Raw genomic sequence first — 17,868 nt, 5'->3', positions numbered from 1 at the left:
TCTCCACTATACAAATAAGAATAAACATTGGGTTTTAAAACCATAATTATCTTCAAATACCAAAATCAAGATGTAACTAAGAAAATGAGTGAAGAAATTAAAAATAAAAGAAAAAATCAGTTAGAATTTCACTTGAATGACATTTTGGGAATGGAGGAAGATGGGTAGATCAGTGAGGAAGAAGAGAGGCTGAAACCATCGCTTGTGGCACGAACACTTTCCATTCCCAGTTTAGAAGAGGATGTCAATGCCAACACCCCCTTTGGCCTCTTGTTTTCTTGACCATCAGTACTCTCCCCTTCAACGAGCAGGTCGATCTTCGAGTCGGTTTCTTGCTTGATCTCCTTAAGCATGGCAGCGACATCTTTCATGTTTGGGCGCTCGTCAGGGGCAAAGTTCACACACAGTAATGCTATGCCTAAAACTTGCACCATTTCCTCTATCTCTGACTCTGACCTGGATAGAAGGGCTGCGTCTAGAACTCCCACTCCTTTGTTGTGTCTCACCCAATCAACTACATGTTGCCCTTCTGGTATTGTTGGATCAATCGGTTGCTTTCCGGTTAGGACTTCCAATACTACGACACCAAAGCTGTAAACATCGCTCTTTTCAGTGATCTTCATCATGTATCCATATTCTGAAAGGAAAAGAGAGTTGGTTAAGAATGACTTTAATATCGGGTCAAAAACCGAGATATGTTTGTGTAACAGCCCAAGCCCAAGCCCACCGCTAGTAGATATTGTCCGCTTTGGCCCGTTACATGTCGCCGTCAGCCTCACGGTTTACTAGGGTGAGGTTTCCCCACCCTTATAAGGAATGCTTCGTTTCCCTCTTCAACCGAGGTAGGATCTCCCAATCCACCCCTCCTTGGGGTCCAGCGTCTTCGTTGACACACCGCTCAGTTTCTAGCTCCGATACCATTTATAACAAACAAAGTCCACCGCTAGTAGATATTGTCCACTTTGGCCCGTTAAATATCGCCGTCCGCCTCAGTTAAAAACGCGTCTATTAGGGAGAGGTTTCCACACCCTTAGAAGGAATGGTTCGTTCCCCTTTCCAATCAACGTGGGATCTCACAGTTTGTCTATAATGACGAGATGAAATGGGGAAAAGGGAAACCAATAGACTATGCACGAGGGTTGGCTTGATCCAATAACATCTTTGATCTTGACACTTAAAAAGGTTTTATATAGTTGTAAAGTTTCATGAAGTAAAGACTGGATATAGACATTACTTGATATGAAATAAAGATGATGATCAGAGAAAAAACTACAAGAACTGAAGGAAGAATGGCTTACCAGGAGCAATGTATCCATAAGAACCGGCGACTGTATTGGAGGAACGACCGAAATTACCCTCATCCACGAGCTTGGCAAGGCCGAAATCAGCAATGTAAGCCTCAAAATCCAGGCCAATGAGAATATTATTGGCCTTGATATCCCTGTGAACAATGGCAGGGACACAGTCATGGTGCAAGTAAGCAAGCCCTTGTGCTGCACCAAGCAAAATTTTGTACCTAAGTGCCCAGTCCAAGGCATCATCTCCTCCTCCTCTTTCATGGAGGAGGCTTCCCAAACTCCCATTAGGCATGTAATCATACATGAGCAACCTTGTGTTTTTGTTCCAACAACAACCCAGGAATCTAACAATGTTCTTATGACGGATCAAGCCTAAAGTTTTCACCTCCGTCGAGAAGGAATCCCGAACCCTTGGTTTGTCGTCGGTATACTCATGACTGGCAGCTGATATCGTTGGCCATAGCTTCTTCACGGCAATGGTCTCGCCGTTACCGATATCAGCACGATAAACAACCCCAGAACATCCTTTTCCAATCACATTTGAATCTATGAGGCATCTTAGAACTTGATCCACAGAGAAATTTAGTTTCTGGAATGGTGTGAATTGCCAAGGCCATTTGTCCCCTAGCTCCGAATCATCATCATCAATTATGGTTCTTCTTGCTCTAATCACTGCTATAATCCCCATGATTATCAAGACAAATGTTAAAACAACGAGCAAGGCAATTACTATCATAAGTTTATGGGATAATCTCACGTTGTTTACATTCCTTGTTAGTCCTGATCCATCCATTAAGAAACATGAGTCCCTGATCGAAGAACAGAGCCTTTCATTGCCAGTCAGGTCCGTTGGTGCTAGCTGCCTGAAAAGCTTGTTGTCAGGAAGATAACCACTGAAGTTATTGTAAGAGATATTAAGAGAGACCAGATTACTCAGCCCTGCAAGCGGTTTCAAGTCCCCCTCGAGCTTGTTTCTTGACAGATCAAGAACTGAAAGCTTAGTAAGTGCAGATATCTGAGGTGGGATTGGCCCATAGAGCTCATTGTTGCTGAGATTAAGAGCAATTTCAAGAGCATCAAGCCGTCCCAGCTCCACTGGAATGTTGCCAGTAAAATGGTTACTACTAAGATCGAGCCGTTGCAAACCCGAACATAGCCCGAGCGATGCCGGTATTGCTCCCGAGAATAAGTTTGCTCTCAAAGCAAGCTTATTTAACGAAACAAGACTCCCGAAACTCCCCGGGAGCTGACCCGAAAATCGATTCGATGAAACATCTAAGACCTGAAGCTCAGACAAAGATGCCAAAGAGCTAGGCAAGGGACCTTCTAAAGCATTATAGCTCAAATCTATCATCTGCAACTCTCTGCAATTGCCAATCTCATCAGGCAATGGACCAGAGATTCGATTCCCAGAGAGATCAAGAAAGTCTAAACTACTCATCCTGCCAATTGTTCTCGGAATCCCACCGGTAATCCGGTTGTTTCCAAGCCGCAGCCGCACGAGTGAGCTGCCATTACCGATTTCGGGTGGGATCGAACCAGATATATCATTGGAAATCAACAGAAGTTTTGTGAGATTATGAAGCTGAAACAATCCAGAAGGAATAGCACCTGTGAGTGAGTTATGAGACAAATCAATAGCTTCAAGATTACTACAACCCTCCAAACTTTCAGGAATGCTTCCTTCAAGCTGGTTCTGCCATGCCAACAAGACAGTAAGCTTTGACAAAGCCCCAAGCTCTGGTGGAATCAACCCAGAAATTTGATTGTTATCAAATTGCAGCTGCAACAAATTCTTGGCATTTGAAAGACTAGCAGGGATCGAACCAGAGACATTGTTATCACTAATCATAAAATCCTCTAGTTCTGTAAGTCCTCCTAAAGTTAAAGGTAAAGTTCCAGAGAGGTAATTCAAAGAGAAATCAATTCTTCTCAAACTGCTACAGTTACCAACCTCTTTGGGGATTGCCCCAACAAGATTGTTCTGCCATAAGAACAATTGCTCAAGTTTTTTAAGCTCCCCAATCTGTGGTGGAATCGAACCAGAGAGACTATTTTCGTAAAGAAACAAATCAACAAGCTCAGAACAGTTACCTAAATCGGAAGGGATTTCGCCGGAGAGCAAAGTCGTGTAAATCGACAATGTTTGAAGCTTCTGAAGCCTTCCAAGAGACGACGGTAACCGGCCGGAAATCCGAGTATCGGCCAGTCCTAACAATGTCAGTTTACTGCAGTTTCCAATCTCCGGTGGAATCTCTCCGGTGATTTCTTTGTTACCTCCCGCTCGAAGAACTTCGAGATTTCCCAATTTTCCGAAGTCCAGCGGCAAAAATCCAGACAGTAAGTTATCAAAAACGAAGAGATTCTTGAGACTAGAGCAAAGCCCTAACTCCGCCGGAATGCTCCCCGTCAACTGATTTCCGTTCAAAATCAAGTCCTCTAACTTCCGGAGATTTCCAATACTTCCGGGAATAGAACCGGCAAGATTATTGGAGCTCAAGTCGAGAATCGTAAGTTCCGTGCAGTTTCCAATATCATCGGGGATTTTCCCGGTGACATTGGCGCCGGAGATAACAAGCTTCTGAAGAAATCGAAACGAAGAGAGATTCGAAGGCAAAGGAAGCCGAAGAGGAACAAACTGAATATTAATTTCAGTAACAAAACCTTGAGAGGAGCAAGAAATGGAGCTCCATTTACACGGATTAGGATCAAGAACATTCCAATCGGAGAAATGAGAACTACTACCAGAACTTCGAAGCCATGAAAACAACAGAGAGGCTTCGCCATTGGTAGCAGAGACATAAGAAACGCATTGAAGAACAGAGAAGAACAAGAACAAGAACAAGAAGAAGAGGTAACGTTGTCTCGAAGATGGCATCGACGACATTTGCATCAATTTCCAAACCCTTCTTCTCGGGCTCGTATCATTGATATTGCAGCCTCTTTCCGTTTCTCTCGAAGAACTATCAATGGCGATCAATCAAAACCAAAACCAATAAAATAAAGATTAACGAGCACTATCTTGAGACTATCAAAACCAAACCCACTACCCACGCCGCGCTTTGGATGCTTGTTTTCGGTTTTTCTCTCTCTAGGGCAGAGAGAGAGAATTGAATATTGAAAAACTGGGCACGAAAAGAGAGGAGGAAGATGAACTGCTTGGAGTTGCAGTGGTGAAGAAGATAGCCGACGCCCGCCATTGTTGCTTCTTATTTGCTTGCTCGTTTCGCTCCATGAACCAAAATTATATCTATTTTTTAGTATTTTTTTTAATGTTTATAGAAATACTAAAATTGTAAAATGAATTATAATAAATAATTTACATTGCCATTTCCCTAGGTTTGTATGATTTAAATAAATGTACTAATTATGAGAGTCGCAATCTGAGCCGTTGGATTTAACGAGCAAAAATGATCAGATGGTCCAAATTCGTGCATGCATAATTGATGCATCAGAGAGGCGGGAAAATTAAGAATCCGTTTATAAACAGTAGGCGACGTTGATGTTGAGTAGATTCTTGAATTGTAATGCAAGTTTGTTAAATTCCATTTCTACCCCCAACAAATAATAATAATAATAATTAAACAAATTTAAATATTATTTTGACTTACTCTACTTTTAAATTTTGTTGGTTATTTTATCTTTCAAATATTTATTCTTAATTTTTTTTTCAACTTTTGTTTATTTTAATAACTATGTTCTTAAAAGGTCCACTTTAACGAACATTATCCAATTTGGTCAATTGATTTTCGATATTTTATTGCATCTCCTCAAGAATTCTCTCGTTCAGATGTAGTCTCAGTTCATTAATGTACCACTTTTACTCGAACGTCACATGTCCACCAGCTTCACCCATCAGTTTTCGTGTTAGTTCATCCTCGAATCACATCGTATTAGGAGATGCGTTACTCTGATACCATTTGTAACAACTCATGCCCATATTTTGGATTTTGCACCTAATGGCCTCGACATTCCCTTGTGTCCCTCTAGGGCATGCTTGGATTACCTACTCGTTTCTTAAAAGTAAAAACTATCACCATAGACCAACACGAGTCGTTCCAACATGTTTTGTCTTAACTCACATGAACCTCTAGAAAATTCCCATAATATCATAAAACATAAAAGTTCTTCAATTAAAACACGTCTAACCATGAAGTTCCTATGATTCCTTCATCTATGGTATCTGTTATACTCTGTTCATTCATGTATCTCTTCATCTATGGTCTATGTTATATATAATTTATAAATATTTTAAAATGCAAATTTAAATAAACGCATATAAATCTATAGAGTAACGAACAAAATTTCCCAAATATACACCAACCATTTTAAGAAAATAAAAATAAAAAACGGTCCCATTTATCACCTTCACAAGCAAATTATAACCATACCCACCCACGTGAAACTCACGTGAAATATCAAATCCTAAGTAAAGAATCAAATCATACAACTCACATTCATCAAAAGAATTGAAAGGTTATAGAAAATTAAAATAAATAAATAAAATTTGAATAATAATTGAGTGTCTGGTAGAGTGACATTGTAACTTTTGCTCGAAGCCTTCAACAAAAAGACAACGGTTTCCTCATTTTTAGGCCTATCCACGTGACATTCAAATTAAAATTAAAATTAAAAATAAACACAACCCCTAAAGTCATGTTTAATATATAATAATTTGTATTAATAAAATATTTTTAAATGAAATTTTAATAAAAGAAAATAGTTTAATAATTATACCATAGAAGATTAAATATTAAAGGAATATAATTTTTTAATTTGTAAATATTATTTTATTTTAGCGACCGAGGTTTAAATTAAGTACTTTAGTCCATTTATATTAAATTTAGAGTTAATTAATTGCTGAGTTGGAATTATAAATTAATTTCAAAATTTTTAAAAAAATCGACTTTTAAAAACATCACTCCACAAATTATGGTAAGAAATGATGATGTTTGATTTAAAATATTTATAAATTGAATTATTATAGGACCAAATTGAAATAAATAATTAAATATTTAATGAGGATTACGTGTAAATTATAATATTTAAATCATTAAATAGTTATGATTTACAGAGTACCAACAATTAAATATATTTTGACGATGGCGCTTTGTCGTCCTAAATGCTCCCTAAATTCTAGGGTCACTGCCTAGAGAAACTCCAAGTGGAATCTTTCCACGTGGCATTTATTAAAAATATACAATTTTTAGATGGGCCAAGTACTCGGCCCATTAGTTAACCACAATTGGGCCTCGATTTGTGCGTGGATATTTGGGCTTTTAGTAGGTTTATAATGGGCCCAATAGACATTGCCCGTGTTTAGCTCCAGGTATTGCCGGCAGATATTACAATTTCCTATAAAAAAAAATATATTTATTTTCCGTTCAATTGATATGAGATCTCACAATGGGCACGTTATCTATTTCTCGCTATTAAGAGTGAAGACTATTTCCAAATACTAACACGAGTCATTTGTCTATATTGATACTATTTGTAACGATCGATGCTCGGGATTCAAAATTCGAATTCAGCAACGTGTATCCTGATATTCTCCTGCATCCCATACGACATAGTCATATTACCTACTCCTTATTCTTTAAGAATGAAATCTATTCCCACATACCAATATGAGTCGCTTAACCATTAAATTTTTATGGTCGAGCTACCGAAAAAGGAAGGTACGCCTAGTTGGCGCCTTAGATAATAAATTTTAATACTAATTTATCATATAGAGATTCTAAAGAAATTTGAAAAAAAAAAAAAAAAAAACTGAAAACTGTTGTAAGCGCTAAAATAATTAAAATATAGGTTGAAAAACCCTCGTCCTAAATTAGGGTGTAAGAATTGGCGCCTTGAGCTGAATAATTTGGTCTTCGTCATCGGGAATCAGAGCAACTGAAGCAGAATGGCAACAGTTGCTGCTTCAAGAATTGGAATGGTGCTTCCTCGGCCGGTGACATTTGTGACCGGCAACGCCAAGAAGCTCGAGGAAGTTCGAGCAATCTTGGGCAACTCCGTTCCTTTTCGGTCTCTCAAGCTTGATTGTACACTCGCGCGCGCGCGCTCTCTCTCTTACTTTATCCTAGTTTTTTGATCTTTTGAGCATTTGTTTATTGTTGTTGTTGTGTTATTATAATCAGTGCCGGAGTTGCAAGGCGAACCAGAAGATATATCGAAAGAGAAAGCTCGATTGGCAGCTATTCAGGTGCACTTTCTCTTACATTTTCGTCATTCGATTAAGAATCACTCTTCAGATGAATCAAAACAAAAGAGAGGAGTTATTTTATCTTTTTTGACTGATTTGGAGTTGCCGGATTTGATAAATGGAAGGTTAACGGGCCGGTTCTTGTGGAAGATACATGCCTCTGCTTTAATGCTTTGAAGGGTCTACCAGGTATTCAGTGTTTTTCATTTTTGAAAACCTATTCCCCTTCCAAGCGTATATGCTCAAATCATTAACATGTTTATCTTTCTCTTTTTCAGGGCCATACATGTAAGTTGCTACACTATCAATGCCCCTTCTTAGGTGAAGCTTTGTTTCTTATTTACATATTACTTGAACCATAACTATGTTGTCATCATATATATATTAAAGAAAGTTATAGAAGAATTCAACAATGGAAGGATTCATACGATTCTCAAGGGAGCAAAGGGTCTTTCTCTGTCCAAGGATGGCACATCCTGGAAGAATTAGAATTTGATTCCCCTAATTACTCAAATAATATTTTCTTTTTCTCCATTTCTAATTTAACAAAACTAATTGAGATCTATCCAAGTTTGTTTTCGCATGGATCTCAGCTGAGTTTGCAGAAGACGTGTATTAAGTTTTTAATCATCTGGTGGCTTTAATTGTGCAGCAAGTGGTTCCTGGAGAAGATTGGTCATGAAGGTCGTACTTGTCATCATACTAGCTTTTCCCTTTACCATTTTTCTTTTATTTAGTGGCAGTGATATACGCTGGTCATTGCAACCAAGTGTTGCTTACATCTCTCTTTTGCAGGCCTGAACAATTTGTTGTTGGCATATGAGGACAAGTCAGCATATGCTTCATGCATCTTTTCATTTTCTCTTGGGCCTGAAGCTGAACCCATCACATTTGTGGGAAATACTCCGGTATGAAATTGTACAGTTTCCTACTTAACTATACGATGAGCAGTATTTTCTCCAATCAGTTGTTTTAATTATCTCAATTCAAAATAATTTCGTAAGTTTGGATATTTTTATTCTAAGTTTAATCTCCTCCAATCTAGTTTATTTTTATAATCACTTCATATCTTTACAATATTCCCAACATTTATCCTAATAAAATTCTGTGAGTACACCTTTCTTTCTCTCTTTAAGTACGATGTTTAGAAGTTGAATTTTGTAGACATATAGTAACTTACATGGCCAAAAGAAGAACCTCGACATATAGTAACTTGAAAGTCAATGTTGGATTCTTAAGATGAGTTGATAGGTCATATTGGGCTCAAGTTATTTGTAGAAGATCTCTTAGGACATGTTTGAGAGTGATTTTGTCAATTATATTTGTTGTGATCAAATCACTCCAAACATACTTTTAATGATTCAAAATCAATTTAATGTTTGTTTTACATTTTTAAACATTGTTTTCATAAAATCAAAATTGATTCTGAATGATTAAAAACATGTTTTGGAATGATTTTGAACCTGACAAAAATGATTTAGAAATTTCAAAATCACTACCCAATATGCTTTTAGTGTCTTACTGTGTGACGGAAGAAACCTTTTGGAGATAAATCTAAATGCTAATGGAAAAAGTAGGAAAATGATAATGCCTCTTCTTTCATCAAATTCATTATCATCATCAAGAGGAGAAAGAGATTTAATATGAATATCACAAGTTGTCACTAGGAAGCATTAGTTTAGTTAATTTTGGGCTTTAGTGTTAGAACAGATAGTTGCAGCTGGGTATTGAGTGTATCAATGCTAATATGAGGTTGTGAATTTTACATTGTGGCTGGGTAATATATATAGCAATGCTATTTAGTTTGGATATGATAGAACAAAAGTTGATTGAGCATAACGTCAAAGAGAAGCGTGGTTAAGGCAAATGGAAGGAAACATTAGTTTTAAGTGCAAGTATGAAAGCTAGAAATCACAGTTTTTTATGATAGCGATCTACTGGCCATCCCAAGAGTGCACAACTTCGTGAGGTTATGCTTCTCAAGGGTCTAATTTGGGAGTTCTGGATAAATTCTGGTTGTAGGGACATACATACATACAAGTCTTTGATTGGAAACAATTTGGGACATTAGTGTAAGAACGAATAGTTGCTGCTTTTGGTAGTTAATGAACAACAATTCTTTTTATAAGAGATGAACAAATGGATTCCGTTGTTGGAGAAGTCGGTAAATCAAGGCCAGAAGGAGAAGAAGCTATCAAGTTGAGATCACTTTAAATTCAGTGGTTGCGTAAATGTTGCCAAAGACCATTTCATGGGTGTATTGGCAGTCAAGAACATATAGCAATAGGACAACGAAGCGACCTATAATTCTTTTGTCCAACACAGGTAGCTACAGATTAATCACTGGTATTTGAATATTATTGCTCGGACGATGATGCTATTCCTTATTCACTTCCTTTTCTTCTTATACATATTTGTCTAGTTTTCACTCATTGATCTCAGAAAAATTTGTTCTCAAAATAACACTGTATGAAAATGAGTTCTCTCCGGGTTCTTCCTTTGTTGCACTAAACATTTGTCCTCATTACTTGCTCTATTAGGGAAAAATTGTTCTTCCGAGAGGCCCTAATGATTTTGGTTGGGATCCAATTTTTCAACCTGATGGCTATGATCAAACGTAAGCTTATCTATCCCTCCCTCTCATTGTAGAATCATACTACAACAAATACGATCAAGTTATAAATAAAAGGTCTGCAACATATTCTTATGATTCTACTTTATTTCATAGGTATGCTGAAATGTCCAAGGAAGAAAAGAACAAGATATCTCATCGCTACCGTGCTCTTGCTCTGGTGAAATCTCACTTTGCTGAAGCTAATTACACCTACCAGATCCAAGACTAAAGGTTCTCTCTATCTTGTCCTGTCATAACACACTATTTACAAACTTTTTGCAGTGATAATTAGAATTTTCTGTGCTGATCGTTGGAGCTTGAAAGCCATGTTGCCATGATGGGTTTTGGCTTTAATGCTCTTCTAAAATTCCAATTTAGAAATCACAGTGTCAGATGTGATAAACGAGAATAGTTTCTTCATCTAAATTGCAACAATAATTGTTATTTATGCATAAATGAAAGGTTAGAAGATGGATAAAGAGAAGAAAAAACATCGATAACTGTTATAAAGCATAGCTTGCTTTCAATGCAGTAGATTGGGAGAAATATTAAGAGAGGTTAGGATGGAATGGGGAGACAACAACTCAGCATCTTTAAAGTGCATGTCTGAGGCTGAGGAGTTGCATTTGCAACTGAAAAGGAATGTTCATCCTTTCTACTCAGTGTCTCCTTGTTCATATCCATTTGGGAAAACTTTTGGGCCCAGAAATGGAAATGGGCCCATTATAGTACGGATTTACGTTTACAGTCCCTACTACCTAGCAGTAGCCAAATGGGCCCAACTCACATGCTTCCCTATTTGTTTTTCCATCATCCATGATGGAAATTAATACTCTCCACTGTTTTCATGATATCAGTTTCTGCTCTGTTCATTGGAGACCCCATTTGCCCAATGCCATCTGTTTAGATGAAGACATAGTTGTCATTAAAATTCTTTACCCCAGTTATAAAAGTGAAAGAAATAGTTCTGTTATTAAGTTGTCTTGTGTTATCATGCTAGTTTTTGGAAAGTGTTATTTATTTAAAGTTGTCATGTCTATCTTAATAAAATCTAATTGGTGGCTGCATACATTAGAATTATTTAGATTAAGTTACATCTTTAGCATCTTTAGCACTTATAAGTTCACCTTAATTTCAGTTTGGATCTTATTTTATGAAATATGAAACATAGAAACATATTTTTCAACCGGGGTAAAGAAATAATCACCTTGATTGAAAGGTTAAAGTTTTGAATCTCTCACAGAACTTCCGTATACATATTAATGTAATCTCTCACCTCACCTCAACTCACATATTGTCGAGCCAACCAAAAGCGTAAAATTTCTCTCTAATTTCTGCCTGTATTAAAGAAAAAAGGGAATGGAAGATAGAGAAAGGTTGGAAGCCATGTGTATGTGTAGAACCAGAATGCAAGGTGGTGGGAGGTTGCTTTCTTTGAGTATATGGTGCCCTTTCACAGTCTCTTATCAGTTGTAAAGTTGAGCATAAGGCTACCATGTGTGGTAGAATAGGTCATATGCTGAATTTAGTTCATGGAATGAATCATTACACTTTGCTTCCTTAAAATATTTTCTCCCTCCTTAGCTCATTTAAGAGGAAATAGATGTTGTGAGATTCCACACCGGTTGAAGAGGGGAACGAAACATTTTTTTATAAGGGTGTGGAAATCTCTCTCTAGCAGACACGATTTAAAAACTTGGAGGGGAAACTCGAAAAGGAAAGTCCAAAAAGAACAATATTTGCCGACAGTGGACTTGGGCCGTTACAGATTGTCATCAAAGTATTAGTTGTCAAAAATTTGTTCGTTATAGCATTTCTCCTCTTTCTCCTTTAGCATATATTTGAACAAAATAAGGTGCAATTTTTATGGTTGATTTGAGCATAACTTAAATAATTGAGACGTTCTATGCTTGACTGAAAGATGAAAGGTTCAATTCTTTACTCTCTGAGTTTGAACTTTTTTCTTTTATTTTTTTGAATCTAAATTTTTTAGAGGGCTTGATTAAAAAACAAAATAGTCAGTTTTATTATTTTATTTCTTGTAAATTTGTTGGATGGATAAGTTACTGGCATATGTCAACGAAAGATCAAAGCTTTTTAGTGTCATGAAAATGATTACTGCCATTGAGGTTCATCATACCTAAAATATAGTCAAATGTTTGATGCCCCATGACAAAGGGCATGGAATTGTTTTCTAATATGATTTTTTTCTTGCATACTACTTTTATTTGGTGTTGTCTTTGACTTCCAATTTGACCACTCCAAGAAATCATTTTAGTTTCCTTGTAGAGAAAATGAATGAACTATGAGCAAGAGAAAAACAAGATCTCAATGTTCATTAACTCTTTATTAACATATTAATCCTCAGTATCTAACTTCAATAATCACTATCAAAATCTTATCTTTTCAAAGTTCTTTTGTTTTAGATATTTAGTTAACATTACAAAATTGTTTTTAAAGTATCAAAAGAAAAGTAAAAGTTAAAGTTAATCTTTTTCTTTCTTTATTTTTTTTATAAAAAGGGTCCTAACGTATTTAATTTGTCTATCAATAATTCTTTACATTTATGATTCTTTGTGAAAAGAAAATATATGGGTTTCAAAATTCAACCAAATGAATTTATTTCACATCACCTCTCAACCAATACCTTACAACTATCTACCTTCAAGAAGTTAATTAAAAAAGAGAAAAAGTAGGTGGAAGATAGACAAAGACATATCAACAAATATTTGCTATCATCTTTAGCAAACTTTTGCTTTGATAATTAAATGTTTGACAAACATAGTGTAGAGATTGTATCACAAAACAGAACAAAGTGTAAAAAGAAAGAAAAAGAACAAAAAATACAAAAAAGGAAGGAAAATGTAAATAAAACACTCAAATGATTCTGGTCCTATAAGAACCAGAAGATAGTAGACATAGTGGGTAAGAATGATAGTTGAAGGAAGAGGAGCAACGGATTGGGAAGAAGAAAAGTGGGGAATAAATGAACACAAGAACAACGCTTCCGCACCTGCTTGCTGAATGGCAAATGGTGTGTTTTTGAAGTTGAAGCAGGCCGAGGTTGAGCGATTTCAGGGTGTCTCAACAAACAGCAAACTGGGATGGTGTTTGAATGGGAAACGTCTCTGTAATGAGACAGATAAAAATGTACACTTGTTTGTTTTTAGATATGATAGAGGAGATAGAATATGGAGATTGAGGTAAGGTAAGGCTATTTGTAAGTAAATATTTGAAAAATTCACAGAAAAACTATAGAGGGGGTGTTCTGTGATCGGCAAAGGGATCTGAATGCTAGCAGGGATGGCCTCTCCGGCAGGAAAGTGCACCGGCGGTGGCTGTTATGGTAGCAACCATGGATGAAGATTTTGCTCCCAAGCTTGAGGCTCTAGCATAGCTTGCTGAGGCCCCTGCACCAGATGGAGTGAAAAAGGCACCATTCATCAATAGGTCTCCTTCTGATCTCCAATTCCAGTTTTTCCACTCAGATTCAGCTGTCTCAACTCTCTTGGTCACCTGCAGAAAGTGGTTGATTCAGTAAAAAAAACAATGGTGAGGAAAAACTCGAGCATAAAAGTTTAAAAATTTGATGTGGTTAATCTTTTTTACAGCTATTATTAATGGTATCTTCTTGTTCATCAAAAGAAAGACAAATCGAACACTAAAATGAGACGAGGTGTATCACTAATAGATGATGTTTGAACATTTTTAAGAGTATTAGTACCTCTTTTGCAAAAGGGTTGGTTGGAGCAGCATATCTGTTACCCTGGCTGTTGATGGTTGGATTTGCACTTCCACCAATGGCGTACATTTCCCAGTGAGTATAATCATTGTTCACTACATGGAAGTATCCGTGTCTACACCTGAATAATAGATCAAATTGATTCCATTTTGTTATAGATTGAAAACGGGTTCGGATGACAATATTGTTCTCTTGCTTATAAATGGCTGAACACAATCGTTTAGCTGAACAGAGTTTTAAGCCAATATCTATCTACGTATCTGGTTGTCATCAAGACATGGCAGCTTGAAGCTGACATTTCAGAAAACTGTGGTGGCTTAAAATGAATAAAAGGACAATAATGATGAACAGTAAGATTGTACCTTGGCATTCTTTGGATGAGTCCTTCTCCAAAGTGATTGTAAGCAATGGTCACTTGCATTTGTTTATCTCTAACGTAAGAATCACTATGCCCCAATAACATCACCTGTTCATAAAACACACAGCGTGATGCACTGTCTCCGAAAAATGGGGACAAAAAAAGAAGGAAACGAGTAGATGGATGAAGTGAGGATACCTCATTGTGGTGGGTGAAGTAATTGTTGGTGATGGTAATTGCGGTGGATCCCATGACAGCATCAACGAGGCCATCAGCACAGTTAGAGAGGGAATTGTGATCAATCCAAATATGACTTGACCCAAAAATGGAAATGGCATCCCCATCAGCAATTGTTCTCCACCCAACGTGATTGGGTGAACTCCTTACCATGGCGTTTCCAGTGGGCTTGCAGTCATGGATGTTTAGACCATGGACAATAACATTGGTCACAAACTGGATTGTGATGCAAGCTCCATTAGCAATATGCACGTTGGACCCACGTGCATCAATTGTCTTGAAACTGTTCATGATCAGCTCCTGTTTCAGCTGTATCACCATGTCTCTTTTGAACACGATCCAGAGAGGTTCATCCTGTATAACGGCATGTCGCAAAGTGCCAGGCCTTGGGTTGACAGGATCATCGTCGCCAGAGTCAGTGATGACGTAGAATCGACCATCACGACCACCAATGGCATTTCGGCCAAAGCCAATGCCACAATCTGCTAGACGTTTGCGGTTCTGTTGCCAATTGGGGTCGCAGCGCCAGCAGTCATCAATAGGATTGCCGGTTCCACACGAGAAGAAACCAAGCTCTCTCCTCGCAGTGGCATTGCGGATACTCCTGATCAAGTGTAATTTTTCTAACGGTTAATCTTCGGTGGTATAAAACTCTTAAAGAATGATGTAACTATAATTAGCACATTATTGGCGGAAATCACAGCAGAAACTCCTGCTAGCAGCGTCGGTGGGGGTAAATTTCTTGTATAATTAAATTTAGACCCAAAAAAAGAACGGGATAATGGGAGCCATAAAAAAAGGCAATCCTATTTGTCAATATGTGAGACTATTCAGTTTGATGGGTGAAAGTTTGGTGGCCTATTTTCTCGGGTCCTTGTCGCCTACTGGGCCACTCAAGGGCAATTACCACTTGCAATAAACTCGTCCAAATCAACTTAAAAGTTAATTTGCCTCATATTACAAGTCCACATGGACTGGATAGCAAGATCCTAGAAAATAAATGGATCCACATTCAACTGTCTTGTTCTGAAATAAGACCAAACAGTAACAACAGAATGAAATAGACAGGTATAAACGGACACTTGGGTGAAAAATCTAATGCAACGTTAAGGAGAGACGAAAAATGAAAAGGGGGTTTTCAACTCTGGAATTAGGATTCAATCTACCGAAAATCTGACGTTTCAGGACAGAAAAGTGGCCATGTTCATATTATTAGTGATCATTTTTAGGTGGGTTTGTAATAATTTGGTCAGATTGGACAGGTTTACTTAATTTTCCTTCAAAATTTGATTCCTAAACCTTCACATCCCCATAATTTTCCTACCGATAATTCAAATTCTAGACTATACATGGTATTATCTCATATATTTATAATCTACATGAAGAGGAAAAGAGGACCCACATGTCAACCATAGCAGCGATCTCGTCTGGGTTGTCCACGGCATGCTTATTGCCAGGAGTCTCAGCCTCAGGCTCCTCCAACCTGAAATTACCAACAGAAACGATACTTCAGAACTGACAGTTGATAGGCAGGATATGGATATTTGGCAAGGACAATAATGCATTTTGACAAGGACGGAGGCACATGCAATTTTGAGGAAATCCCAGCAAGCAGCAAATCATAAAGCAAAACGTGGCAACGCAACAAAGGTAGGGAGCGCAAGAAAAGAGAGTGGCATAATGTAACGCGTTTTTTCTTTTCACGTCGCGTAGTTCAGTGTCCAATATAGTGAATCTTGTGCAGCACTCAAAGGTGGAAAAAAGATACTCAAAAAACCGTTGAAAGTATCTTTTCTAAGAGCCAATATAGAACAGAGAGCGAGCGGGAAAAGGCTATTTTCACACTCTCACACATGAAAATGTCATAACCTTTTTTAGCACAACAAACAAACGACATAAAAGGGAAAAAGTTGCAAATCTGGGAGGACGTCCAAATTTGTTACTGAAGGAGAGGAATCCCAAGAAGTAAAGGGTAACGAAATAAACGGTTCAGATGCAGGGATCTAGATCCAAGCGATGGAGATTTGTAAGGGAGTTGAGAGAGGCCAAAAAACAGACGGTTGAGATCAGTTCAGGTAGAGGAAGGTAGGAAGGGTATTAACGTTGAAAGGTTTTGTTAGGTACTGAATCTGCCGCATTTATTCTTTCAACTGAACTTATTCATTGAAAATAAAAGAGGAAAAAGAAAAATTATTCACCTCACTGCCATTGATGAGTTGCTTGAGCTCTGCAACTTCCCGGTTGCCTCATTACTGCAAAATTTATTGAAATCACAAGTTTGAAACATAAAAAACGGAGAAATAAAAGTTTGAAGGAATAGCTTATTGAACTCTCCATCTTCCCTCGTCATTCTCTCTGTCTCTATACTGAAATGTTTGGTAGGTCGAAATATACAATACAAGACAATAATACATTCCAGAAATTGGTACCAAGGACGAGCCCTTTTCTCAAAGGAAACATAAATTCAGCGGCTCAAAGTACATGAGTTGTAAATGAGAACCAGAACGAGAGATGAAAAGCTCTGAGTGAAACAGCATTAATACAATGTAGTTGAGAAAACTCAACCGCAAACACTAAATTGAAGAATCATCGAAGTTAGAAAACATCAAAACTCCAAAACCGTTTCAAAATCGAGCGTCTACTCACGTAATGTGGCTAAAATGGATACAGAATCAGGAAGAACAAACGAAAACTATACAAAGAACAACAGAGACAACTCGGATCCATAAATACAGAGCAAATAACAGAGAAGGAGGCGAAATCGCCGACGAAGATAAGAATTAAGATAAAAGAAACAGAAAATCCACAAATTAAAGAGAGAGATAGAGATTCATACTGAATTTCAGGAATCTCTTTGGGAACTCTGGCAATTGCTCCGACGAACAACATGAACACCACGAGAAGAAACAAACGAATCCACCCTCCAGATTCCGCCATTGCCATTCCTCCAAACTCCAATTCCTTTTGCGTCCAAATGCAGACAAAAATTTTCAGAAATGAGAACGAAAAAGACGAAGAACAAGAAGAAGAAGTTGGAGAACGCAGTAATGGAGTCGGAGTAAGCTTCCAACGAAATGGCTTTTCTTTATAGACTTTCTTCAAAATTAAAAATTATAAAAATAAATTATAAAAACTATTCCAACCGACGTCAACACCGTTAACTCGGTTAGGTCACCATTTTAACCTTCACAATTTAACCTAACCCACCACTTCACCACACATTTCCAGTTTTACCCTCGCTAACGCCCCGTTTTAACTTTTAACCACTGTACTCCCGCCACACGTGCGGACGGTCTTCCCCACGTGCCACATCCTTTTCTCTCCCCGTTACGTCGGACCGCTCCTAAACGTTGACTCTTTGACCATCAGACCCTTCTCCGTCACGTAATCTTTTTTTTTTTTTTTTTTTTTTTT

General features: G+C 37.6%; 3 protein-coding genes across 3 annotated transcripts; 1 reads left to right on the top strand and 2 right to left on the bottom strand.

Moving 5' to 3' along the window:
* On the bottom strand, nucleotides 1-4,519 carry LOC111431833 (receptor-like protein kinase 2). The gene is made up of 2 exons (XM_023068534.1): nucleotides 1,299-4,519; nucleotides 1-637 (listed from the first exon to the last, which is right to left on the bottom strand). The coding sequence occupies exons 1-2, from the start codon at nucleotides 4,189-4,191 to the stop codon at nucleotides 129-131; spliced, it is 3,402 nt and encodes a 1,133-aa protein (XP_022924302.1). The 5' UTR covers nucleotides 4,192-4,519; the 3' UTR covers nucleotides 1-128.
* A 2,594-nt stretch (nucleotides 4,520-7,113) lies between these two features.
* LOC111432216 (inosine triphosphate pyrophosphatase) lies at nucleotides 7,114-10,630 on the top strand. Its single transcript, XM_023069085.1, has 8 exons — nucleotides 7,114-7,342; nucleotides 7,439-7,503; nucleotides 7,629-7,692; nucleotides 7,782-7,791; nucleotides 8,156-8,187; nucleotides 8,299-8,411; nucleotides 10,044-10,120; nucleotides 10,232-10,630. The coding sequence occupies exons 1-8, from the start codon at nucleotides 7,204-7,206 to the stop codon at nucleotides 10,344-10,346; spliced, it is 615 nt and encodes a 204-aa protein (XP_022924853.1). The 5' UTR covers nucleotides 7,114-7,203; the 3' UTR covers nucleotides 10,347-10,630.
* A 2,203-nt stretch (nucleotides 10,631-12,833) lies between these two features.
* On the bottom strand, nucleotides 12,834-17,526 carry LOC111432214 (probable pectate lyase 8). The gene is made up of 7 exons (XM_023069083.1): nucleotides 17,291-17,526; nucleotides 16,653-16,706; nucleotides 15,857-15,937; nucleotides 14,416-15,058; nucleotides 14,222-14,325; nucleotides 13,842-13,980; nucleotides 12,834-13,633 (listed from the first exon to the last, which is right to left on the bottom strand). Exons 1-7 carry the CDS (start codon nucleotides 17,395-17,397, stop codon nucleotides 13,412-13,414), a joined length of 1,350 nt encoding a protein of 449 aa, XP_022924851.1. The 5' UTR covers nucleotides 17,398-17,526; the 3' UTR covers nucleotides 12,834-13,411.
* Nucleotides 17,527-17,868: the final 342 nt, after the last annotated feature.

Source organism: Cucurbita moschata, unplaced genomic scaffold (assembly GCF_002738365.1).
Source record: "Cucurbita moschata cultivar Rifu unplaced genomic scaffold, Cmos_1.0 Cmo_Scf00037, whole genome shotgun sequence".
Lineage (NCBI taxonomy): Eukaryota > Viridiplantae > Streptophyta > Magnoliopsida > Cucurbitales > Cucurbitaceae > Cucurbita > Cucurbita moschata.
This window is presented reverse-complemented; position numbering and strand designations above follow the sequence as displayed.

Bases quoted from the DNA above. Each gene is read 5' to 3' on its own strand.
- LOC111431833 (XM_023068534.1), bottom strand. From the start codon at position 4,191: ATGCAAATGTCGTCGATGCCATCTTCGAGACAACGTTACCTCTTCTTC. The intron at 638-1,298 runs GTAAGCCATTCT...TTTTCCTTTCAG, and splicing joins TTATGGATACATTGCTCCTG to AATATGGATACATGATGAAG.
- LOC111432216 (XM_023069085.1), top strand. From the start codon at position 7,204: ATGGCAACAGTTGCTGCTTCAAGAATTGGAATGGTGCTTCCTCGGCCG. The intron at 7,343-7,438 runs GTACACTCGCGC...TATTATAATCAG, and splicing joins TCGGTCTCTCAAGCTTGATT to TGCCGGAGTTGCAAGGCGAA. The intron at 8,412-10,043 runs GTATGAAATTGT...TTGCTCTATTAG, and splicing joins CATTTGTGGGAAATACTCCG to GGAAAAATTGTTCTTCCGAG.
- LOC111432214 (XM_023069083.1), bottom strand. From the start codon at position 17,397: ATGGCAATGGCGGAATCTGGAGGGTGGATTCGTTTGTTTCTTCTCGTG. The intron at 15,938-16,652 runs GTGAATAATTTT...TGGTAATTTCAG, and splicing joins AACTCATCAATGGCAGTGAG to GTTGGAGGAGCCTGAGGCTG. The intron at 13,981-14,221 runs GTACAATCTTAC...TCTATTATTCAG, and splicing joins CTCATCCAAAGAATGCCAAG to GTGTAGACACGGATACTTCC.